General features: G+C 37.8%; 1 protein-coding gene across 2 annotated transcripts; it reads right to left on the bottom strand.

Moving 5' to 3' along the window:
- Positions 1-317: 317 nt before the first annotated feature.
- On the bottom strand, positions 318-26,107 carry LOC146000066 (thioredoxin-2-like). 2 transcript variants are annotated; one of them, XM_083137391.1, is made up of 4 exons: positions 25,995-26,107; positions 18,618-18,719; positions 6,449-6,580; positions 318-493 (listed from the first exon to the last, which is right to left on the bottom strand). In XM_083137391.1, exons 1-4 carry the CDS (start codon positions 26,097-26,099, stop codon positions 416-418), a joined length of 417 nt encoding a protein of 138 aa, XP_082993517.1. In that variant the 5' UTR covers positions 26,100-26,107; the 3' UTR covers positions 318-415. The 2 variants fall into 2 exon arrangements, with proteins under 2 accessions (XP_082993517.1, XP_082993518.1); XM_083137392.1 differs by lacking the exon at positions 18,618-18,719 and having other exon boundaries at positions 25,995-26,101.
- Positions 26,108-26,601: the final 494 nt, after the last annotated feature.

The following is a 26,601-nucleotide window of genomic DNA, read 5'->3' as shown; positions in this document are numbered from 1 at the left end:
GTCTGTTAGGGTTAGATATGATAATGGAGATTGTGAATATGTAATACAAAAAGGTTATTTTTAAATCTAATTTCTTGTGCAAGAATCAGAAGTATGTAGCTATAATGGCACCAAGGCATGGCAGATATCTGTACTCTCCACCAGTGCGTGCAATGTCCCTTGAATGCTGTTGCTGATGCACTGGCACATCCTGCAGGTGCATATTCAAAGTTCCTGGAAAAATGTTACCTTAAATCACGTACATTACTCTTAATAATAAGATCCTTTGGATGTATCAAGAACTACATTTTTAATATACAAAATTTTGAATGCTTTTGTACAATTCTTGTGTTAGCACTGTGCACTGACTAAATACCCTCAGCTGTGTGAAACTGATGCTATAATGTCCAAATTGGAAACCTTGATATTGAAGATTCTATGTTTCTGATGGTGGGTTCAATTCCAATGCTAACTTCTTGAAGTCATCCACACTTGAGCCAACATATGTGTTTACCTGTTGAGAAAAATATCAAATAATCAACCCAATTATGAATTCCAAATGACATAACATATTTTGGGACACTTAGCTCTTTGATCACTAATATTGAATCTTATAATATATTTCAATCAGTGGCGTATTCTCAAAATTTCACCTGCTTGTTATTTATTCTATATACAGTATTAATTATACAACCCATATAGATTAAGGTTAATTAGATATGATATAAATATAGCCGGGGAGGGGCCTGTCGTCAGCCCCCTTGACATTAGGTAAAACTATTTTGTATAATTTGTTGCAGTGAAGAGTGAAAATGTAGGCAGCAGATATTATTTTGCTCACAACTTGGTGAAGGTTAAATTCACAGAACATTAACAGCAGCTATTACATTCGTTCATCTTTTTTAGGAGCAGAAGTGTAAGTAGCATCAAATATGTAGGTGATTCTCTAGACTTTAGAAAATTCTTTCACGGGGGACGCCTTTATCTGTACCTTCTCTGCCCCTGTTCCGGCCTTCCGTTTAGACAAAAATCTGACTTTGAAGTCTATCCTTTAGTGGCAGTTTTGAACCTGTGCTTCGTGGTTGCATACAGCGAGTATAAAAATCCCTCTTTTTTTTCGGAGGTCTCGCTAGCGTCAAATAAAAAACAAGTTGATTGTCTTACTGGCACGATGACATGTATTCCTTATTCATACCGTGTATATTTCGAGCGAGACGAGATCAATACTTCCTCGTAAAAACGTTTATAAATGGAGACGGATTCGAGAACGAGAGCGGTATTTTCAACCCGAGAGAAAACCGAGACACGGCCAAATCTTGTTTCGATAAATCCGTAATTGATAGGCGAGACGAACGGGAAGAAAAAATCAAGAACTGTATTAGACGAATACTATTTCAGCGGGAGGTGAATAAAGTAGGATGCCCACGAGCAGTGGCGTGCCCAGGGGGGGGTTGGTGGGAGTTAAACCCCCCCCCCATTGGTTTCGTAATTTAAAAAAATTCAAAACAGAAATACATTTTATTTCATAAATCGCCAATATTGTAAAATGTTTACATTTGGCAATGAGAAATGTATTTGCTTCTTCAATTACTTTTGATAATATTGGAGTTGAGTTACAGCAATGCACAAGCATTCATTCATTCCTTAGTCACTGAAAAGAAAGGAGAATTTCCTTCTCAGTATGGTCAAGAAAAGAGCCGTAACCCTTGGAATGCGAACTGAAGGAATCCCTCCTCCCCTTTCTTTCACCCACGATGGCCCTCTTAGGAGAATGACCCTCCCTTTCCTGTTACGACAGTGCTGCTAACTTTCCTTTTTTCCCCCTTGTTATACCATTTATGCCAGCAGAGCAAAGTTCTGTGAGATTTGAATCACTACAATTAGTAGGCAAAGTAAGTCGAAATCTTATTTCGCACCTGGATGCATATTTATTTCAAAATATCAATAATTATAATAATAATAATAATAATTGTTGCAGGCAGTAGCGAAGCATGGTTTTACGAAGGAGGCAAGCGATGTTTTGTACAATAGCATGCCGGGAGGAAGGGAGGGGTGAAGGATGCAACAATAGCCCAACTGGCCCAGTCAGTTCATAAACAAAATAAAAGCAATTAATATGCCAAAATATTATACGTTTTACTCTTGTATAAATGTAAAGGTAAAGTGTTCCCCTGTGCTTAGCACCACGCCATGAAGGCGTATAGGGGGTGTGGGGGTAACTCTTGTGCTCTTTACAAATTAGATATTTTTTTCTCAACCAATTTCCAGCCTTCAGTTTATTGAATTTTCTTGTAACATGTGTGAAAGATCTCACTTGAATTTGTGCGTAAATAATTTAGCAGTTGCCAACACTACTGACACTGACACTACTGGTTGCTGTCAACACTGGTGACGTAATTTGAGCTGGACCAAGCTGGATGCATGGTTCAGACATTCGACCGCCCGGTATCTTTGTCCCAAGTCCTGGTGTTCACTGGGGTTGTAGCGAGTTGCAGTCTGCAAGGTAGCAAGTCGAAGTGGTCGTGTTGTGTGTTACGTTTCTGCGTGTGTAATAGATTTTTGACGTGGAACTAAAGATGGATAGAGAAAAGAGGAGAAATACGTATTAGATTATTTCCAAAAGAAACAAAAAATGGAAGTTGAAGCTTCACCTTCCACAAATAGAACGTCAGAAATGGTCGATTTAAGTTCAGAGGAATTCCATCCGAATTGCGAGAGTGAAACGTGCGAACTTTCAGACTCTTGATATTCAACAAGAAGGCATAACAGAAGATATTGCAAACCTTGTTGCAAAATTATGTCAAGGAACTGTCGAGGTAAGTGACGTTCATTATTTGATAGCAGATATATCCATAGGCGGATTTAGAATTGTTTTTCTGGGAGGCCACAGCATGTGCTGTAAGCATACAATCGTGTGTGTGCAGGGAGGGGGGGTGCCCGCGTGTGTATGTCTGGAAGACGTGTGTAGGATGTCACCAATAAACTTTCGCAGGGCGAGATAACATGAAGATGAACAAGTTCCCTCAATGATTTCAGGGGCCTCACCGATGGTGGTGTAATCAAAGAGGTCCTGGGTTTGATCCCCTGTGAAGGTGCATTGCACAGTGGTACGTATCCCGATTTAAACTTTAAGTCCAGTCCCGATTAACGTATCTGAATATAAAATGGACTTTACAATCATTTACTTTTTGTTTTGTTCACGAACCCTCGAAAAACGATATTACCTATCTTATAGATCCACCAAGGCATTTGAAACCCTGGCGTCGGAGCAGTGGCACGTATTTTCCGAGGTCCCAGAAAACTTGGTGCTACTATACAGTGTATATGTATGCAACCACATTATAAAATCACGGTTGCCATGGAGAGTTTTATTATTTTGTAGGAAAGGGATAAAATTTGTATTACGACACGGGATAGACTAGATAGGCATCCTATTAACTGTAAATATTCCTTACAAATCTTCTGAATATTTCTCTTGTACAAACGCAACAAATACAATAAGTAATATGTGTGTGGAGTAATAAATTCATTTTCTGAAAGCATCTTTTCTGGCATCAGTGGTCGAAGTAGGGGATGCTGCCTCCAGTTAAGAAAGTTTCACAAATCATACCCCCAATTAGAATAATTTGCATATTGAGCATCCTCCACCTACTGTATTGTCTCCATGTTGATCCATACAAGGATGTACCCCCTCGTATCTCCAAAATCGATCAAATATCCCCTCCCTTTTCGGCTACGAATTTCTATTTCGAGCACTGTGTGGCAAGATTTTGTCGGGCTCAGTGACAGATCCTGTGGTGCGGTACTGGGCTTCGGAGGGGAAGGGGGGAGTGGCCCCTTCAACGGTTGGTTTCGCAGTTCCATAACGTTAACATTATACAAAATTCCTCTCCACAGACCTAATATGAAAATGAATATGACACATTAATGACACTGTAGTAGAAAATGTTAATTACTGAAGGGGTTCGTATTTGTTTGTCGACTGTCAAACAAATGTTTTGACCAATAATATAATAATACAATGCCAAAAATGTACACAATATTTAGCAAAATCATCTCCACAACAAGTACAATGTTCATTAAATTGATGTTTTAAATCCACTTTATGCACAGTGAGGCTAATCGGGACTGAACCTAAAGTATAAAGTGAGATCCGAACCACTATGTGCCTCCACCGGGTATCGAACCCTGGACACCTTGATTACAAGGCGACGACGCTCCCACTGAAATGAGACTGTGGTATCGTCATCTTGCAGCAATGCAAACACGTCCAGTAAATGCTCTTGAAGCAATTGATATGTGCAGTGAAGCAATATTTCCCTGGGTAAACACGTTTGCGCATATTATGTACAATCCCGGTAACAACAACATCAAATGATAAATCATTCTCAACTTTGAGGCGGTTGAAGACCTATCTTCGACATACCATTTGCGAAGAAAGATTAAATGGGTTAGCTGCTCTGAACATTCACCGGGATATAAAAGTTACTTGTGACGACATACTGTCAGAACTCACACAGAAACCTCGATGCCTAAATTTCAGAATTTAAATTGTTGAACTGAGGTACCTTATTTATTACTGTCTTTAAGACATCAAGTAGTCTTAATCTCTTTAATGTTGTTACAATGTTGAGTGTACATATTTTTTGTTTAAAAATTATATTTGAGCAATTAAATATAAAATATTAATAATTTGGAAATATTCAAGCAGGTGCTTTTATATGATGCAATAAAAACATGAAGCATCCATAGCAAATACATTGATTGCGTTCATTGGGGTAAAATCCAAGTATATTAATTATCTAATTTATTACAAGAAATTTGAAATGTGAACTGGAAAATGTATTGGATTCATAACCCCCCCCCCCTTACGAAAATCCTGGGCACGCGCCTGCCCACGAGTAAGATCGCCAATTCACTACTGGACTTACGTGTACAGTCACGGACATTTCTCGGTTGACTTCCTGTGTCATCGTTACAACCCAGAAGTGTCTGTGATTGTCCTTATAGGACAGAAATGAGTTGTATGAAAAAGATAAAGAAGAAGTGATAAATTCAGAAATTTCGTACAGGACATTTACGACTGCAAAAGGTAATTACGTGGGGGGGTTAAGGACCGGACGGTTGCCCGGGATGCCCCATTTGATTAGCGTCAAAACTTTATTTTCGTTTACATAACCGTGGCTATTTGATTGTTGAGTTTATTTTTAAGTCAACTTTATGCACAGAGAGGCTAATCGGGACTAGAACTATAGTTTAAAGTGGAATTCGAACCACCATGTGCCTTCCTCCACTGGGTGCGTGGCTATTTTCTCTTCTTCTTAAGTTGTATTTATTGATGACAATAATTAATTGAAATTACAACTGCATAATATCATAATAACTACATTGCAAAATCCTGTAGCAATTTAAGCCAAGAGATTACTGTTATTTTAATGTAATTATGTAGGTATTTTAAAAAACACATGTACAATAAACGTGTTCTTTAACACTTACACTTAAAGCATTTAAAAAAATAAGCCTATGATTTTTTGTCATTAAAACCATAAATATATAACTTGGTCATATATTTTTATTATTATTATTCAAGGAAGGGGGAAAGTAGGAGGATCAGGGCAGAAAGATATGGGGGGCAGGGTATAACGTAGGGGGCGCCAAAAATCCATCTCACCCGGGTGAAAATTTTATCATTAGCCGTCCCTGATTACGCCCATTTTTCGTGATCAATCCTATATTGTGCATATTTTCCTGTATTTAATTTTTGTTTCTTTAAGAAAGCAGGTTCGAAGGGGACGTGGAAATTTAACAACCCCTCTCAGGCATGCCACTGTGCAGGATAATATCTTTGTTCGCATTATCAGTGGCCTTCCAAAGAGGGGGTTATAATGCCCTTTGGTCCGGCATGTCTTTGAAAATTTGCTCTTAAATGCTGGATGGTAAAATACATTCTTGATAGATAAATAAAGCTGATAGAAGCCCTTTTATTCGAAATTCCACTACATATCATGAACTATAGTTCATCTGTTTATTCTTAGGACTGGTTGACGATGGATTTTAAAATATGTTTTCTGCTAACTTTCCAACATTGAAAACGTGTTCGTTACATAATCTTCGATCCGAAGGTTCTAAAATCTCACATGATCAAGGAACATATCACACCTGTTTCGAAAACTTTTGCATAAGTTTGGCAACCTAGAATACCAAAGAATTTCCCCTCACCATGGCAACTGGACCAAGGGCGATTGGTTCAATGGTTCATGTGACCCTCCCTGCTTTCGGCGGACAAGACAAAAATAGAATTTGAAGTTGGTTCTTTGATCTCTCGGGATTTACGCTCGACTCCTGTCCAGGTTCCACTACAGTGTTATTCATCAAACCATCATCCATCCTCGTCGTCACGATTAACATAAAGTTATATAAAAGCGACGAAAATTATCAAAGTACAACATAGAAGAATATTTATTCTCACCTTGTTCCCATCCTTGAAAAACACAAAAGTGGGTACATACAGTATACCGTAATCGTCTGTTATATCTATGTGCTCATCAACATCAATCTTCAGGATGGCTACTGCCTCCTGCAAAATAGTTTCTGCCAGCTCCTAAAGGATAGAAAGTATTATTAGTGAAAATATGCATTATATAAGAATTAATTTTCGTTCCAACCCAGGACTTGTATATAAAGTAGATAGTGGACACTGGATTTCTTATTTAAAAACGATAATACTGAAAATCATTAATTGTTGCAAGAAATTGAATATATACTTGGAACAATACATCTTAATCATGTTTTTCGTGAACTCCGTAAACAAAGGGGATGTTGACGCAATACACGATTTCTGTAATTTCGCGTGAATTTGCCTTTTTGCAGTTAAAACGCACAAATATTGCAAAAATTAAGTGTTCTCACATTGGCAGCTCAAGATGAAATTTTCACCTGGGCGAGGTGAATAAGAGGGTTACTTACTATACATCCTTACCACTCCCAGTAAAAATCTTGACCACGTTACATATTTATGGTTTTAAATAAGAAAATAATACCCATATTTTTAAATACCTTAAGTATTACTGTTAAAGAATATGTTTATTGTAGGTATGCATTGATTTAATACCTACATAATGATATCAAAACAGCTTAAATTGCTACAAGATTTTGCAATTTATGTATTACGTTATACAGTCAGTACTAAATTAAGAATTTTCTTCATTGGAGAGGCACGTAGTCTAGTACTAGTAAGGTGATCAGGGGACTATAGCCCCCCCCCCCCCCGGAACCCTACAACTGCTTCGTTGGTTTATAAATGTACCGCATTTTATAGAGCCCGGAAGTTCAGGCATTTATTTTCGTTAAAATAGGCAGGCAAAAAGGCATTTATAATGTGGTAAATAGGCACTAAAAATGAAAAAAGGCAAAATAAACCGAAAAAAGGCACATTTAGAAGTCGCTTACTTTTATCTATAATTTCTGGCAAAATGTTAAAATCTAAATTGGGAAGAGCATTTCAATTTTCTCCGTCTTGATTGCACATAACTACAAGGTGCTTTTTAAGTTCTAAACATTCATTGATAGTCGTCTGTCAGAGAGAATATTTTTCATAATAGAAAATTATCTTTCTACTTCGACAGAAGTTATTGGAGCATACATATAACAAGCTAATGTAGCTGGACTCATTTTGGTAACAGCATTTTCACCTTTTAGAATATCACAAATTGTTTTCAATTGTTTCAAGTCCTCATTTGCACTCACTACCCGTTTGCACTTTTCCGCAACAGCTGACCCCTTTTCTCCTGGCACTTCCATCATCTGCTGCATAGATTCCTCGAAGATTTTTCATGGATGCTATAATTGTAATTGTCTCTGGCAATGCACGATAATGTGCAAAAGTAAACTTGAATAGCACAGGAGTTTTTTCACTTCATGAATTGAAGCCGCTTCATTTTCTGGAAGAGCATCGATCACTTCATTGATTTTTGAAGGTTGTTAGCATAATATATAGCTCCTGATATCCAGGTTCCCTATCTCGTCAAGATTGGTTGCTGAGGTAAACTAAGCTGAATCGCAACTTCCTGAAATTTTCGGGTTCGATAGGGAGATTTCAGAAATATTTTCTTTGTGTTCGAAATCAACCTGTCCACTTCAGCAGTCAATCGTGCACAAGAAATGTTAACCGAAAGGCAATATCCTGACTCAGCATGAAATACTTTTTTCTCACACTTTTCTCCTTCAGCAATGTTGAAACATGCGTGAGTTCAATATTACTTAAATAAGGCGAAAAATATTCACATAATAAACGGAAGAAAAATAAATGCCAACAACGTTTTTTGGGAGAAAAATAATTTATATACACATTTTTTTTAAAAAAAATGTCAAATTTCATTGAAAAAGGCAAAAAGAAGGCATTATAATTAAAAATAGGCAGTGGGGTCCCAAATAGGCAAAATAGGCAAAATGAAAAGGCTTCCAAAACATTCGAAACAACATAAGAAACGTATATCTTGAAAAATGTTATCAATATATGCAGTAGATAAAAAGAGGCATTTTGCCAAACTTCCGGGCTCTAATTATTACATAGCTGCAGCGCTGCTGCTGATCAGACAGGTGATGAAAATGAGCACCAAAGCAAAATGTATTTATTTTTGTTGTATTGCTTCGTTGAGTACTTCTTTAAACGTGCCTGACAATTGACCGTAGGTTTGAATTTGCGGAACGATGAAAACGACTTCTATTTTCCTTTCCATCTATTACCTATACTTTGTAAATTGCTTTCATTTTTCTACACATTTCTGCTGTATATTTACTTTCACTAAATCGATATTTATCCTTCAACAATTTATTTATATTCTTTCACGTTGTGCTGCCATCTAGACTTATTTTCTGAAACTCGCTTCTATCTCTTGTAACAACTTTTTAAAAACGAATAGCCATGGTTATGTAATCAAAATTAAGGTTTCAAAGCTAGCTACTCAAGGAGGACACGTCCTGGTTTGGCGCCCCCTGTGTTCTCAGTTGTGCACGATTAAATTCGTGTTTCTTTCGAAAACAATCAAGTTAAAACTTCAAGCTGAAAGATCGACAAAGATAGGAGAGGAGATGGATGAAAAATATAGAGAGAGAAAAAGCATGGAGAAATAGAGAGTTAAAGGGGGAAGAGATTGAAGAGTTGAGTTGGTGTTTTAAGTTCACTTTATGCACAACAAGGCTAATTGGGACTGGACCTACAGTTTAAATAGAGGTCCTTCGGGTATCGAACCCGGGACCCATTGATTGCAAGGCGATGACGATACTACTATGCCATCGGGGAGGCTAAGAGATTGAAGAGATTGTACGGCAGGCCCGTAGCTAGAATTGATCTCCAGGGGGGGCTCACAGGTTATCAGGGGGGGCTTTGTAAACAAAGTCCATTTTTCAAAAGTTTAACAGTGTTAAATGAAGGTAAAGTATGTGCGTGTGTGTGTGGGGGGGGGGGGGTGTCATAATGTTACATAAAATTTAGAAATATACAAAAACTTCGCTTGAAGTGTTAATTGACTGCTATTGAAATCATCCCTTACTACACAATCCATACTACTTTTGATGATACAGATATTTATAATCACACAAAAATGTACAATATTCAATCATAGTGCCTACAGTACATTCAACCCCTGCCCGAAGCAATGAAACACCCCTTCGTTCCCAAAACTTGGGATCTGTTTCAGTGGCGTACGCAAGGGGGGTGTTACGGGGTTTAAACCCCCCCCCTTGAGCTTGTGGAAAAAATTAAATGGCCAATTTTTCACAGTCAAACATCTGGGACAATAATATTACTATTACTACTTCTACTACTACTACTACTACTAATAATAATAATAATAATAATAAATAATTTGAATTATTATGTCCATGCAGCATGGAGAAAAGCTGAGCATTCCAAACACATGCGTCTTTCAGAGTGATGCCTTGAAAATAAACACGAGTTTTTGAGGTTAGGTTAGGGTAACTATGATTTAAAAGAGAAAAAAGTTGTTTTGTATCTCAGTTGCAACAATGTTCAACACACTGGCGTACGCAGGATGTGAATTATCGGGGACATTTCTGCCGGAAAAAAGCCGGGAAAATTCCAACCAATTTCGGGAATCGAATCCGGATCTCCCGCGTGATTGTCACTTTTCAGACGCTCTACCGACCAGATCACCACAGCTCCTTGGATGAGTTCCATACTTTGATTATTTCAATTTATTTTAATATATTTTCTTGTATTTATGGATCATCTTCACCCTTGAAATGTCTCACCTCGTTGACCAGACAATTATTTCGTAACAAAGAAACAAAAAATGCTCCCAGGATTTGATAAAAATCGAATGACTAGAAAGTAATTTAGTTCTATAGTTTTCATAAATACTATATTTATGTAGATCTCTAATACTTAATACAGGGAGGTTATTTCAGTCGTTCACCGCCAGAGTGACGGCCGTTCGGCGGACTCTTCATGCAACAGGTCCCGGCAAATTGCATTACAGGAAGTCCGTAACAGAAACCGCTTGTTTTCTAATGTTTCCACTTTTCACAATTACAGTTACAATTACAATTGAAATAAGCACGTACCTTGTCGCAAGTATGCTGGAAAAGGTGTCCTCTCAAATACAAATATTTCTGGCACCATATTTCTGACATCTAATCTTAGATTAGTCATCGCTACTTTATCCTCAGTTGTCACGACAGCGCCGGCAGCTTATCGGGGGTTGGGTGAGTTGTCAGCCGCGAGAGGGCGCTTCATACTGCACGTGTCGGCAGTGATGCCAACCGTAGGGACATGTCCCTAAGCATAGGGACTTTTCACTAAATTTCGCCCGCGTAGGAACGTAGGGACAGATTTTGCCAAATGAGGGAAAACGTAGGTACTTTTTTCAATCTTGGTAAATGACATTTTATGAATTAGTTTATCTGGATACTTTAGCGAAGAGGAGAAAAAAGAACTAACTAACAAATCTCCATCAGAATTTTGAAACATGTTATCGGTTACCAAAAACTTTCAAGGCAAGTTCCTTTTTGAAAACATTTCCACTCTCGCGAAAATAGTGCTAACATTGCCACATTCTAAAGCGGAAACGGAAAGAATATTTTCAATGTTAAGTGATACAAAAACAAAAAAGGGAAATAAAATGGGACCAGAATTGTTAAAGACTGCAGGAAATACAGCATCACCAACCAACACCTATCTCTGCACAGCAGCAGCATGTATGACTTCAAATAACATAATCAACAGTAAACGACTCAACGTTATTCATTAGGTGTGTGCGGGATCCTTTACTTTAAAAAGTCGTTAATTCTCGACGTTTTCTGCCTTGTAAGTTTCTGGAACTTATCGAAAATTGTAAGTTTTTATTCTAGAAATGCAAAAACAATCACTTAAAGTGAAAATGACTTGTAAAATTCGAGATTTCCAGTGCTTCGGGAAATTTCGAACATTTCCCGTCCCGAAAATTTTCCGACTTGGTCGGGAAATTGCAAATTTTTCAGTCCCGAATGTCGGGATTTAAAAAAATTACCGTCCCGATCCCCTCCCGACCCAAAAAATTCTGTCCCGCACACCCCTATTATTTATTAAGGCAAGAATTTACAATACCGGACCCTTCTGTAATTTCTATGCTACGTCTTATACTCACGAAATAATTATTCGTGATGATTTATCTCAAGTTAACATGTTGGGGTGAGGGGGAAAAAATGTTAATTAACGTGTAGAAGTTGTAAAATAAGCATTTCAATTCTCGCAATGATTCTCCGTATACAAGTATGGTAGCCATATTTGTTGATATGAACAAATGACAATTAGTTACGCTGTCTACAGCGTTGCCACACTGTTGATTTCATACTTGGAGAGCATGGATTGTGTAAGAATAGCGGAAGAGAACAGTAAAAAAGTTGTTAATGTTATACAGATTGTTAGGTGGAGTGTGCAGGAGGGCTAATTAATAAACTTATTCATTTCAGTATATTGCCCAAAGAACGTGCTTACATGTGACAGCGACAATCACGATGTAGAAGAACTGATTTGATTACAGGTAAATTTGGCAACATTACATCAATCATAAAATTGCAGGATACTAAAATGGCGTCTTCGATGATGTTAAAGTGCTACGAAAAAAATAATTTTTATCGGTTCGTAATCACAATTACCGCAAAACCATTCAGGAATAGCCCCACTGAGCATTCTCGGTAAGGTTAGGTTAAGTTAGGTTAGGCAAGGCAAACATAGTTAAAATTTGGGCTCGAAAAACGGGTAGCCCAACAAACCATTGACGGATAGCCCTACGAACCATTCAGGTACAAAAAAGGTAAAGTGTTCCCCTGTGCATAGCACCACGCCATGAAGGCGTATAGGGGGTGTGAGGGTAACGCCCCACACTTTCTTGATCCGGTCGTGAGTGGGGGTGATGTGATCAGCATCACGCCCCTGACCGCCTTTACCCCCCAGGGTTTCCCCCAGGTACCCATGTTATTCGACGCTGGGTAGGCGCCGGAGCCGCTTCCAGGTACGGTTAGGTTAAGTTAGGATAGGCAAATGTAAATTCGCTCCTTCATTAATTGTGGAAGCACCGAGCAGAAAGATTTGGTAAGTAAATGTGTATATTTTATCTTCTGTTTTGCATGCTCATGAGGTGATAATTTTTTTAGTCGCTTTACTTGGCGTAGGGACATTTGGTCAGTTGTAGGGACATTTTGACTACGTCTGTAGGGACATTGCCGAAAAATGGTTAGCAACACTGTCGGCTACCAGACGTAGTCAGTGTACGTTCATGTTCACTTCTGTTTGCGTTTATCAGTACACGTGTTGCTTATACTGTGTTATTGTAATGTGCTACTCATGGCCAGTGCTTTATGCTTTATTGTGTGTTAATTGTTATTCATTCATTAGTTATGTCGTTAAACAAATATAGTCTTGAACAGAGAGTTTTTATGTACGATAATTACGTGAAAACGAATTCTTGCAGAAAAGTGGTCAGGGAATTACGATAGACAGGATCTCTTGAACCTAAGAAACGTGTTGTATTGCTGTTAAAGGAGGTCATTTTCAACATCTCTTATAACACAGGAGGTTAGTGATCATCATTATTATTACTTTTAAATATCATTTTACACTTTCGGTTTGCTTTATGCGCCGGGATGCTGTCTTCCCTTTCTGACAACTGACGATAAAGTAACGATGTCTAATCTAAGATTTTCTGTCAGAAATAAGGTGCCAGAAATATTTGTATTTGGGAGGACACCTTTTCCACACACACACAGCATCCTTGCGACAAGGTACGTGCTTATTTCAATTGTAATTGTAACTGTAATTGTGAAAAGTGGAAACATTACAAAACAAGCGGTTTCTGTTACGGACTTCCTGAACGCAATTTGCCGGGACCTGTTGCATGAAGAGTCCGCCGAACGGCCGTCACTCTGGCGGTGAACGACTGAAATAGTAGTAGTAGTAGTGGTATTAGTATTTTAGTATTAATTCAGCTAATTAATTAATTATAAGTATTATTAATTAATTGAATATTATTATTTAATTAAAGTATAATAAAACAATGGTAATGTCAATTTGGAATAAAGTTTTAGAAATAACACCCCCCTTGATGAAATCCTGCGTACGCTACTGATCTGTTTACCTTTGACGCAGATGCGGAGGGAATGTGCATGATGGCGTCAAAGTCACAGATTTCTGCCTAAAAGGGAGGTCGCAACAGTGGCAGCAAAGGTACAGATAAATAATGTAAAAGCTGCTGTTCATGTTATGTGAATTTATCCTTCACCAAAGTTGTGAGCAAAATAATATGTGCTGTCTACATTTTCACTCTTCACTGCAAAAAAATATATACAAAATGGTTTTACCTAATGTCATGGGGGTTGACGGCAGTGCCAGGGGGGGCTGCCTGGCTACGGGCCTGTTGTACGGGGAGGAAGTGAAGAAAAGAGAGCAGATGTATGACAGGAGAAAGGGATAAAGAAACAACGAAAGAAAGGCAAGAAAAAGGGGATAAAATATGTAAGGTGGGAAAGAGAGAGAGAGATCAGTTTGCTTCTGCGGAGTTGATCAATAGAAGAATGTTGAAATTATCAATAGACACACTTGACTACAAAATTGCTTCAAGCACAAAGCTCTTAACTGAGGTGAAGTGTTGGTGTTCGTTGAATATAAATTGACATTTTTTTATCTTTTTTACTCGTTGTGAAGAATGCACGAATATTGTCCCTAAAATCAACTTGTAAGCCAAGAACTGTGAATAATATCTACAGTAAAACTATTTTCGAGTTTATTGAAGCGAGATTTGTAGTGGAAAGTGGAATTATTTATACACAGTTTGAGCCCATATGTAACACCACAATATGTGGTGTCACAGACGCACCCAGAAACGTTAAAATGCTGTTCAACTGCTGAGAAAATATCCTGAATGTAATCATGGGCGTCGCCAGAAATTTTCGTAGGGGGGGGGGGGTCGAATCGAAGATGTCGAGGAGACCCCCTCAAAAATATTGTGACAAACCAGTGGCATATGCAGAAGTTTGTCAATGGGGGGTTCATTTTTAAAATTATTGCATTATAGGTATTTTAAATTATGTTATTGTTATTATTATATTATTATTATTAGTAGTAGCAGTAGCAATTTTAGTTTAGTTTATTTTAGAATCCAATAAATTTATCATATGAACAGGGGCGTATCCAGAAATAAAATTTGTGGGGTCCAGCTAGGGGTGCCCATTCCCCAATGCATGTCATAAGCCGCATAAAGTTTTACATTAAGACAGTGTTATAACAGTGATATAATAATAATACTATCTTATTAAAGATTAATAATAATAATAATTACTAGACACACACACACTGAGAAATAGTGTTTTTTTACTGCCTGGTACACAATACAATATTGTTTCTAGTATTTCACCACTGCATGTATTATTCTGACAAAAAAAACTTTTCTTACTGTACCAATACAGTTTATCACGGTGGAGTTCGACATGGCTGAAGATAAGGCTGCATTTACCGTATGACTGGCAGAGTGCGCACACATTTATTTTGGGTATTGTTGATTTATTCATGATTGCACACCATTAAATCCATGGCCGTAGACAGGAAATGTTTTCCGGGGGGGTTCATCCATAATTGTTCCCATGGGCGTCGCGAGAAATTTGAATAATAGTAGTAATAACTATAATTATACAATAATAATTAAAATTTCATAATAATAAAACAATTTTATTCCATAATAATAATAGGCCTAATAATAATAACAATTATTATTATTATTATTAGTATTATTATTATTATTATTGTTGTAACCGCCCCTGTTGTTGTTATATCCTTGACGGGGCTCACTCAATCTAGCAGACGAGTGAATATCCAGCACAAGTTGTTTTTTTTTTGTTTTTTATTTTACGTTTCATACAGTGTGTACTGAAATCCACAATTATTATAGTTTGTTATTAAATTTTAGATACCTTCAAGAAAAAGCTTTAAAAGTCTGATGAAAAGTTTAGTCACAATGTTTTTGTTGTTTGACCTTAAAACTTAATTTTTGGAATTTTGAAAAGTGTGGAACCAGTTATTATTTTTTTAAAACTTAGCCTGGTGCATGGATTGTCTCAATCGCGAATGTAATGCGCTACGAAATTGGAGATCCTAGGTTTGAACTCCTATCAAGGGGATTTTCAACTTTATCGAACAGGGAATTACAAATTTGGAAAGGGAACTTTTTGACAATCATAAGTGAATTTTCAGTCTATATTCCTTGTGAAGCAGGAACAAGACTGGAAAGAGGACAGCAGAAGTGAAAATGGAGGGGTCGCGGGCGAGTTGCGATTCCGGGAATAAATCCTGTTTCACTCAAGTTTCAGAATTCCAAATGTATGAAAATTCTAGCTTGATCGTTTCAACGTTGTCTCCTTGTATTTTGTGATGCTTCGAAAAAAAATTTGGAAAATGAGTTACAGATTTTGGTTTCTGAACTTCCATTAATCCAACATGTCAGAAGTTTCGGGGGGGGGGGGGGGGTTTGAACCCTAGAAACCCCCCCTCTAAATACGGAAATGTTTAAATCTGCCACTCGCATCATAACCTTGACTCATGAATTTTTCCATGTCAAGACCAAGTTTGTGACATTTTTCAAGAAGAACTGTCAGATTTTCAGCTGACATATCACTACCCAGTATGATACACAGGGGTGCCCATCCTCCCCAAAACAAAACATGTCATGCGCCCCCCCCCATGCGCCCTCAAACTATATTGTAATCTCTACAAAGTATTTAATTACGACAGCGTGTCTACCGAAAGTAACTTTTTCTTAGCTTTTTGTTCCAAATTGATGCACCTGCTTTAAATTAAGCAGTAGCTGTACCAACACTAAGCATTACATTTTAAGAAGTGATGTTATTAATTAATATTGAGAATATCGCTTAAGTCTTGTAATGCAGGTATAGCATAAAACGTATTCACCCCCAGCAAAGTTCCAAACACGCATTCTGTGAACATAACATTGCGAGCGAAGCGAGCATGAAAATTTTCTCATCCATTTCTTTGCAGGCTTTCAAGAATATTAATATAATGGTGTGTCAATACTTTCTTAGGATCCCGAGATATTTAGTCTTTTCCAGCTTCTGTTTTGGCACGTTCTGGGCCGAAAACGTGTGGATACCATATCACTAAATACAGTCTCCAAAATTTAGTGTTTGAACTCTCTCTCCACTACAGAAATCCCTTGACAATCTAAGATTTAACACTTTATCAAGAGCTTCATATCTCTCCATTTATATTTAATACTCAATACTACCACCAAAATTTCCATGTCATAATCTAAGACCTAGAGTTGGTACTGTCCCTCCCCCCTCCAACATTGAATTCAGAATCCCCTCCAGAACTCGTGTCAATTAAGGCGTAATATGTAAGAGTTGGATATTTCTCCCCCCCTTTCGATAATGCCTTTAAACACTTCCTTTTCTTTATTTAATTGATTAAATATGGTGCGTTTAAGGTGTAAAATTTTTACATACATTTTAGAAAAATATTAATGTTGAATTTTACATTAATTGAAGGGAAAAAATTCCCCCAAATAATCTCGATGGCACAGCCTGCGCCATAACCCCCCCTCCCTGTGGACACCCTTGCTGATACATAAGAACTTTTAGTGGCCATAGTATTTTCAAAATTTTGGGGGGTCCGGACCCCCTGGACCCACACCCTGGATACGCCCTAACATATGAATAATGAGTACGGTACTTGTTACAACCAAGATTAAGTGAAATAAAGTTCTTCGTTTTTAAATTGCCATAAATTGGAAAAAAATAGATGAAAATACCCGAATGCAATTATGAATAGGAAATTGAACCGAATTTTTTTGCTCTTTTTTTCTTCAGGGAAATGAAGTCCAGAGAGGGGTTCTTGTATGATTCAACAGGTTGGAGAATACATTAAACAAATTTTAAAAGTTGGGGAAGGGGGCTCGGATGCATAGGTTGCCCCAGGACTATTTAGCGTGAAGTGGATTCCTCGGCAAATTGCCCACGACTATTTTCATTGAATTTTCTCTTGCATCCTATGTGTGTTCAAGGAATGGATTTTTATGTATATTGGAGCAAAGATTTGTCAGCAGCTTGTTTGGTGTTTTTTTTTTCGAATCTTGAAACTCTCCTGGCATAAAACCAACAGAATATACAGGGTGGCCCAAAAAAAGGTAACCGAAATGTAGAACCGTTGTATTATGTGTTCGGTTACCTTTTGGGGCCACCCTGTACATGGTGATGGACAATTTGCTTGGTACTACTTATCAAGGACGTATTTAGAGGGGAAACCAGAGCGTCTGACCCCCCCCAGAAAGACTTACTAAGTACATAAATAATGAAATTAAATAATGAAAATATACTTGTTGTTTAATCGAGAAGCAAAACTTCTTGGAATGCAAGTGTTGTATTGAGATCATATTGCTTTGGATGACAGTACCAAAGAAGATTTATGCAAGATTTATTACTACTTATAATATGCAAAAAAATATTACCGGGAACTTTACTTTTCGTCTACTGGATCTAACACCGTTTTTGATATTCAATTCTTGATCTATTTGGCATTGAGTTCCTCGCTAGGACGTTTTTTTTTCTTTTTTTACAAATTTTGCCGACCTTAACTATACGTAAGGTAGATAATGAATACTTATTGTTATATCACTATACTTACACCGTTTTTTTACCGATTGATGTAATACAAATATAATACAGTATTAATTAATTTCAATATTTTAATGAATACTTAATATTAATGATTTAATAGAATTAAGATCATTTTAATTTAAACATTATTATTATCATTATTTTGAGACACTTGTTTCTGACTCCAACCCCGAAATATATTTCTACAGTAGATGCGTGCTTGCTACTTATGCACCCCACTTTACTATAAGGTGTGCCGTTTACGTTTCATTTAATCGAAGAAACATCGACATTTATATATTTATTTAGTCTCGTAATGACGCACGTTCAAGTTCTTCTTACTATTGGTATTATTATATAGTTGTTTTAGCGTTGTAAAACCGACACTGAACTAAATTTTTTATGTTGATATTTCCAACATTGCTACAATAAGTAGGCCTAATCTTTAGCTGTGAACATAATGATTTTTTCCTAAGTACCTCAATTTTTGGAGAAATTATTTTGCAGGGTCCACACCAGGCTGCAGTAAAATATAAAACTATTAACTTGTCCCTGTCTTTGAGTCGGTCGTCAATTTCCTTCTGAGAAAATAAGAAACTTTATAGTAAATTGTACAATTAAATTAAGAATATAAGATATTCCAAGTATGAGTAGAGTCCGATTGTTTTCGGAACATCTCTAGCTGACTACGCGAGTCCATCTAGTGAGCCTAGAGCGCGAGAAAGAGGCTTAGTGATAGGTGCTGAGTTGAGATGACGTCACCGGCTCACTTGTTGATTGGACGCTTCGAGTTTTATGATTCGCTCCCAAGTTGCAAATGCATAATTGCCACAGATGTTACGAAAGAAATCTTACTCTACTATACTGTTAATTAATTTCAAAAATTTTAAATATAGGTAACCTTAGTAGTATCATTTCATCTTAAATCATATAGGTAAGTAATAAATGTGCCACCTTAGAATTAGAAAATCAGCTGAAAAAAATGGAACCTTGCTCCCTTCTTCTACTTTTGGAACCCCATCTCCGCCACTGCTCGATAATCCATGCGGTCTTAGAAAGATCGTTTCGCGGGCTTGCAGCAGACGACAATATGGGGTGTGTCAGCGAGAACCAATCAGGTCCGCGAATGAGCGAGCCTGGTTGCCACAGCTAGCTCGCTGCACCCCTCTGGAAGGGTGAGTGACCTCTGCCTTTTGTAAGTGAGCGCGCTTGTGCTCAAAATATAATACGTGTTCGAGATGGAAATGTTGATACCTGTGTTTGTTGTGGTGTTAGTGTTTGTATTGGTTGTAGGAGGTTTACGTAGTGGAAGAAGTATACGGTCAGATGCGAGGGAATTGGTGGTGAATGTGTATAATTTTTTTCAGTCAGAATTTGATGCGTGCAGAAGAAACGAACCATTTATTTCAGTAAGTTTGGTGATGGCCAGAGCGTGTAAAGCCACAAGCGTGTAAAGTTTCTTTCGGAAACTTGCATTCGGCTCATTCTGAAAGAAAAGGAGGCTGCAGATGCCAGGGGGTCCCCTATGAAAACTCCAGGTAAGAAGAGGAGAAGGAAAGCCACGAGGTCAAATATTGACAATTTTGATAGAGATCTCTTGCGTAGAAGGATGACAAGTGCATTCCGAGCCTGCGTGATATGTACAACAAAGCAAAGGAGGTTATTTCGTTTCAAGGTTCTATGTGGGCTTTCAGAAAAGTGATTAAGGCACTTGGATTTGTCTATAAAAAAAATGATTTGGGAAGAAAGTATTTAATAGAGAGAAACGACGTGGTTTCCAAACGAAGCGAGTATCTTCGGAAAATGAAAAGGTTTGGGGAGGCTAAACGATTTATCGTATTCCTTGACGAAACGTGGGTTAACGCAAACCACACCAAAGGCAAATTGTGGATGGAGAATGAAAGATCAACACCTTTGAAAACACCACTAGGAAAGGGGCAGCGAATAATTGTTGTTCATGCGGGAAGTTCCAATGGGTTTATTTCGAATACTTTGTTGATATTTAAATCCAAATCAACAAAAGACTACCATGAAGAGATGGACGCCGATCGATTTAAAAAATGGTTCGAAAATCAACTATTACCCAACATTCCTCCACATTCCGTGATAGTTATGGATAACGCCTCATATCATTCCAAGATTATTAACAAAGCTCCAACCTCAAATTCAAAAAAGGGTGAAATGCAAGCCTGGTTACAAGACAAAAATATTTATTTCGAGTTAGATATGGTAAAACCAAAATTATATGAATTGATCAAACAACACAAAGATAGGTTTCGGCAATATGACATTGATTCTTTGGCAGAAAAAGCAGGCCATACTGTTGCTAGGCTCCCACCATATATGTGCGAATTAAATCCAATAGAACTTATCTGGGGGCAAGTAAAAGGTTATGTGGCAAAATACAATATACATTTGTATTTGTTGAAAAATTATTTCGGGAGGCAGTTGACAGCGTGACAGCGGAAAACTGGAGAAAAGCATGCGACCATGTGTGCGGAAAAGAGAACTTTTACCGTGAAAAGGACTCGGTGCTCGATCAAGTTATAGAGAACTTTATCATTTCTCTATCATCTGGAAGTGAATCTGACTCCGATGGCGAGACCCTGGATGACAGAGAATCTGACGAGACTGAGCGTGGACTTGAAGGAATCCAAACTTTGGATGAAACGTAAGGTACGTGTGTATTAAATTAATTTCCTTTTTTTGATAAATTATGTCGTTACATGTTTTTGGCTTAATGCATTAGAATTTTCATTTGTTTCACTTACTTGTTCTTCGTCTTTTAAAACAATATATTTCTTGACTTCAGTGTACTGGAATTTCATAGCGATGTGCCTATTCTTTCATTCACTGAAGCTACCTCTTCCTCTTCGCTACCTCGGCCTGTTTGTTCGGCTGAGAAGCAGACGAATAGCATGCATCGCCGGTGATGGGTTTTTAACCTTTGATAGGCGCAGAGGCGTGGCGTGCATGTAGCCGCTGTTACCGCAGGTAACACCAAAATATAAAGAATTGAAGAACCCGTCTTAAAATATTATTACGTACATAAACTGGTAATATTGTCGTAAAGTAAACATTGCAGACTGACATTTTTTCTGACACCGGCAAAAGCGAAGAGGAGGACTGATCCGGTACCCTCCACAGGCAACATGAGGAAAGGGCCCTGAGCCCAGGCAAGGAAGACTTCGCGTTGCGGCAAAGACTGACCGCAGGAGGAGGAGGCGGGTTTTTGGCATGCCTGTTTAGCCGGCGCAGTTGCCGGTGATCCTTACCGGAAACATACCAGTGTTGCCATATTCAATTGACAGAAAAGAGCTAAGTCGCCTAATCGGGTCTATCTTACTCTGAAGGTGTCCAGTCACACTGGGGAACGATGGCGCAGTGGTAGTATAATCAAGGGATTCCGGGTTCGATACCCGGTGGAGGCACAAGTGGTTCGGATCCAACTTTAAACTGTCCCGATTAGCATTACTGTTCATGAAGTGGACTTAAATCGCCAAATCAAAACTTTAAAAAATCAAATCACACTGGGGCAGAAGCAAACTACCAAGTGATATTTTGTATTTACACTAAATATCAGCGATTACGAAAGTCCTCTTTGTCCTTCTTCGACATCATGGGCGAGAAGGAGAGGAGAGGGATGGGTATGGTCAAGGGGTCCGCTGTCCTTCTAAAAATGTCAACCTAAAATTCTATATTTCACACGTATAATATTATTTCGGTTACAGGAATTTGTGATAATTGTTGATAATACTGATTGAGATTGACATACGTTGTCGCAGGAATGCAATAATTTCGGATTGAAGCAATGTTTTTGAGGTGGTAGATCTGTTTTTGGGTGAAAACAATACTTACAAGCATAATTTCCTGATTGTTATCTTAGCACGCTCTGAAGTGTCAGGTGTCGCAGGTTCGAATCCTCAGCAAGAAATGGTTATTTCAATGTTCGTTGTTATTATTTTACTTACATAATTATAAAAATTAATAATTACATACACAAAGAAATAATAATTTTATTTCAATAATTCACCATGCATCCTCATCGTCACGATTATCCTATAAAGCGAAAGCCTTAAAGGTAGCAAAGGACGTAAAATATACGAAATAGTAGTGGTGTCAGAAATGAGATTTCAGTGGATTTAGCGAAACATGGGAGTGGGAGTAGTTAGGAAACAGATGAAGACTACATCTACTCTACATACGTCTTATTTGAAACGAAAAGTTTCGCGATTTGGGTAAATCTGGTTTCAAAAGAACTAAGATGGCAACATTAGTAGAACTGGACTTCTTGCAGGTTCCGAAGGAAATATTGGAGAAGGGACGATGCTGAGAGGGGAGGGGGCAAGGAAGGTGCTTCACGTGTCACAAAAGTAAACAATGGTTTGTGGGAGGGACTGTGCAGTGGGAGTTTTGTGACTGGTGTCTTTCGTCTTTATGTTGTTTTCGGGCATTGTCAATTAATTAATGAAGCTTGCTCCGAGTTCCGAGGTGGCGGGTTCATCCTATCTGGACAGTGTGTGTAATCGGGCGATAGAAGATATTTTGAAGCAATCTTTCGGTTCGTTATTTTGCAGAAAAAATCGAAATTGTGGCGAAAGGGAGGCCAAAGTCTATTTTGAACGATTTAAAAACCAAGTCGTCTGCTGGATATGACCGACATTTCAATGTTTCGTGGTATAACGACTATCCGTGGTTATGTGGATGTGTGCAGTTGTCGAAACTCTTTTGTTGGCCATGTACTCTATTTTCGGGTGAAAAAAAAACGTGTCGAACTCAGATGTGGATAACATGGACCATAACCATGACGCACCCAAAAATTCAAATTCAAATGAAAAACTTCTCTTTATGACAGCATCATAGAAGTTGTTTTGATTTGATTTGATTGATTTTGCTTCGCTTGTGCCACTTTTGGCTAATTTGCGAAGATGGGGATGAGTGATGATATGATTAAATTGATGAATAGACATCACAAACGCCCATGCCCAAGCTAGGTTTCGAACCCGGGATCCCAGCATCATATAACTATTATCAAAGTCGGATTGATCTGCTCTCTAAGTAGCCTTCGATGTTTCTGTAAGTATATCAAATTACGTATTATTGTGTCAACAACTAATGTTTGCGATTTCACTTTAGTCCTTATGTCAACATTTTTTTTCCTGATTAATAACTTTACCAAAATCTAGTATTGAATTGCATACGTACCAGATTAATATTATATGAACTACTTGGAAGACATTGGGGGGGGGGGGGCATGAGGTGGGGAGGCGCCCAAGTCTCCCTTCAATGTCCTACTGATAACCGGTAACACTTTTAAAAATCCACGCCACGCCACTGGATAGGCGTGTGATTTTCCAACAAATCCGGTGACCTAGCCAACTGCGGAGCCTGCCGTGGATAGTGAAATAAAGGCATGAATGGACGAATTGAAGCATTATCTTGCGTTTTATGTGGCTGTCCCTCAGTTCCGAATAGACCTGTATTTGTAGTAAGGCCATTGTATCGTAAATTGAAACAGTCATTAGTTGCAGCTGAACAAGGCAAATTATACACTATTTTACTAATTCCAGATTTTAATTTACTTTTTTGAGTATCATGGATTCAAGCAGGAAAATAGTACATACGTTTAAGCCAGTGGGGAACTCAAGGGGAATTGGCTCAGTATTCGTAAAGAAAGAATGTCAAAGGCAGGAAAAGATGACAACATTAGAGCTGACTGCTAAAAAAGTACACGCAATCACCCTCCTTTCGAAAATCCTGGGCACGCCACTGGTTTAAGCTAAGTACTTCAATTATTTTATTTTATTTATTAATTTCTTTTTGTGCTCTGCGGTTTAATGGTTGGTTGTTAATTTTCGGGGATATCCCTTTCAAGCGATTGGCCTCCAAATTTCATATTTTTCGTTGTTAGAGTTATGCAAGTGAAATTGAGAGAAAATTTATGACTTGAAGGTGACAACAATCTTAATGCTGATTGGCAGGTTTCCGGAGCGAATGTTGGTTTTTGGATTCGCCTGTATTGTTTTGAACGCCAAAAGGATTCACATGCCATTGTCTCCGTCAGCAGTGTCTCCGCTTTTCCCCCTTCCCGTGTATTTCTTTATTCTTCACTTACGTAGTATTAATCTGCGGTGCTGTAGGCACGGGCTACTCTTTCATGTGCCACCTTGTGTAAAGTGACAGTCTAATAATTAATCTGGTAACGACATCAGTTGCATATTATCCATATTTTTTTTTAATAAAAATAATATCAATCATTTCTAGCCATTTAACGTTTCAAATTTATTAACAACTTTATTTTTCTCATGTATATAAATGAAGATATGTTATTGGTGTTTAAAATTAAAGCCAAGTTAATTAGTTCAAGAAACGACACACGCGAATGAATGGCGGCTCGGTGCGATCTCGCCAGCATCGTTCCCCTGTTCGAGTGAGTGAGTTTATGTTTTTAAGTCCACTTTATGTACAGTAAAGCTAATCGGGACTGGTCCTGCACATTAAAGTGGGATCCGAACCACTACGTGCCCCCACCGGGTATCGAACCCGGGACGCGTATTTACAAACCCCATAGTGCTGCAGAACCTCCAGCAATATGTGGCTTCTGATTGGCTGTCATTCGGGAAGTTAATGCAGTGTTCCTTCAAGGTAACGCTAGATGGCAGGGTTAAAACTTACAGTGTAGTAGATTTCAGAGATCCATCCCAACAGTATAAGAAACCCCCTCAAACTGAGGTTAATTTTCTAGCATATTTTTTAAATTAATGCTTTGAAAGAGAGGAAATCAGAACTCTTCTTGAAGTGAATCGATTTCTTATTTAGTATATTCCCAGTTCCAAGATATGAAATTTCTCCTTTAATATAGTAGTCACTTTTTATAATTATGTTACAAGCGCTTTCAATACTTGCTTTGAGACATACCAACATTATTATTTTCGATGGCTTCATGTTGATTTTTATCACTTGAAAACGATCCAATTCTTAACAGTTTTTTTTATTTAAATATATATTTCTTAGCATAATTTCGACAATTTGATTACAAATATTATTCCTAAATAATCACGAGTCTGATCTTTCCATATTTATCCTGTCAAACAGTCAAACAAGGAATGACGGACAAGGAACGTAAACACTTCCGGTGCGCACAGCCAATAAGAGAGCGTTATATACATCTGGTTCTGCAGCAATTTAGGGTTTGTAAATACGCGTTAATGCAGTGTTTCTTCAAGGTAACGCTAGATGGCAGGGTTGAAACTGACAGTGTAGTAGATTTCAGAGATAAATACGCACCCGGGACCCCTTGATTAAAAGGCGACAACGATACCACTACACTATCGGGGAGGCAATGTTCCTGTGTTCGAATTTCCTGCGTGGCGTGGATGTTATTTGCGAGTGTCCCTTCGTCAACTTCGTCTATTCGCCACTCATCGTCGCGGTTAACTAAAAGTGGCAGAAAAGGACGTAAAAATACAAAAATGCAAACACAATTTCGGATGAATGAAGGTGTTGAAAATCATTGGTGATTGTATGTAAGGACATTTTGAGTAGATGTTTAAAAGTAACATCAGCAAAATCACCATAGCAATTTGTGTAGCTTCAATTCGGGTAGCTTGAAGGAAGAAAGTGCATTATATCGATAATCTAATGCGTTTAAAACATTAAGGGCTCCGATAGTTTTCTGGTTACTCATATTGAGGGTTCGATTCCTGGTGATGGTTCAGTAAAATCGGACCTCATACAAAATTATAGGCAATATCCTGATTAACATTAAGTGACCTTAAATTTTATGACATACTATATTACATTAGAAAAGAAAGAGGGGTCATAATTATGAAAACCATATTCTGCGTAATACAAACCTTTGTAGATACTTGATGAATCATGTCCATAAATTTGATCCTCTTATTATCCAAACCTGCACATATTTTCTTTGCACTATTAACAGACGAACGCAAGCAATACATTGTGTCTTCTCTTTCATAAGTATAAATCAAGGTGAATATAATGAGGTTAAACCATAGAATGGATAAAAGCATTCATTGATTGTCATACAGACGTCAGAGATTAATATGAAAAAAATAGGATGAAAAATCCAGTGGGACTGTCAGTGCAACAGTAAATTCTCAGAAAAGCGTAGATTTAGAAGTTTCTGGAACAGACATTCATTGATTTTATATTTTAAATATTCAAGTTCGCCCTTTTCAGGTTGTTACGAAAGATGAAGAATGCTAGCAACCAGAATATACCAGAACAAAGTAAAATAGTAAGACAGATTTGATTTATTAGCATCCATTATACTTTTACAAAGTTTGGAATTGTCACATTGTACATGTACAAACAGACTACATCTATAAAACTATAGGCATAATAAGTAATATAAATTACAACAGATAAAATATAATTTGTGTTCGTAATAAAATAAATAAAATAAATAAATAGTAACTTACGGTGCGCCCAGTTCCTTGC

This window comes from Lepisma saccharinum, chromosome 16, assembly GCF_977018435.1.
Source record: "Lepisma saccharinum chromosome 16, izLepSacc3.1, whole genome shotgun sequence".
Lineage (NCBI taxonomy): Eukaryota > Metazoa > Arthropoda > Insecta > Zygentoma > Lepismatidae > Lepisma > Lepisma saccharinum.
Note: the sequence above shows the minus strand (reverse complement) of the source record. Positions and strands in the feature narration are given on the sequence as shown.

Excerpts from the sequence above, each read along its gene's own strand:
- LOC146000066 (XM_083137391.1), bottom strand. The coding sequence starts at position 26,099 with ATGTATTGCTTGCGTTCGTCTGTTAATAGTGCAAAGAAAATATGTGCA. Across the intron at positions 18,720-25,994 it reads TTCATCAAGTATCTACAAAG|AAGGAAATTGACGACCGACT; the intron begins GTTTGTATTACG and ends TTATTTTCTCAG. Across the intron at positions 6,581-18,617 it reads TAATTTCTCCAAAAATTGAG|GAGCTGGCAGAAACTATTTT; the intron begins GTACTTAGGAAA and ends TCTATCCTTTAG.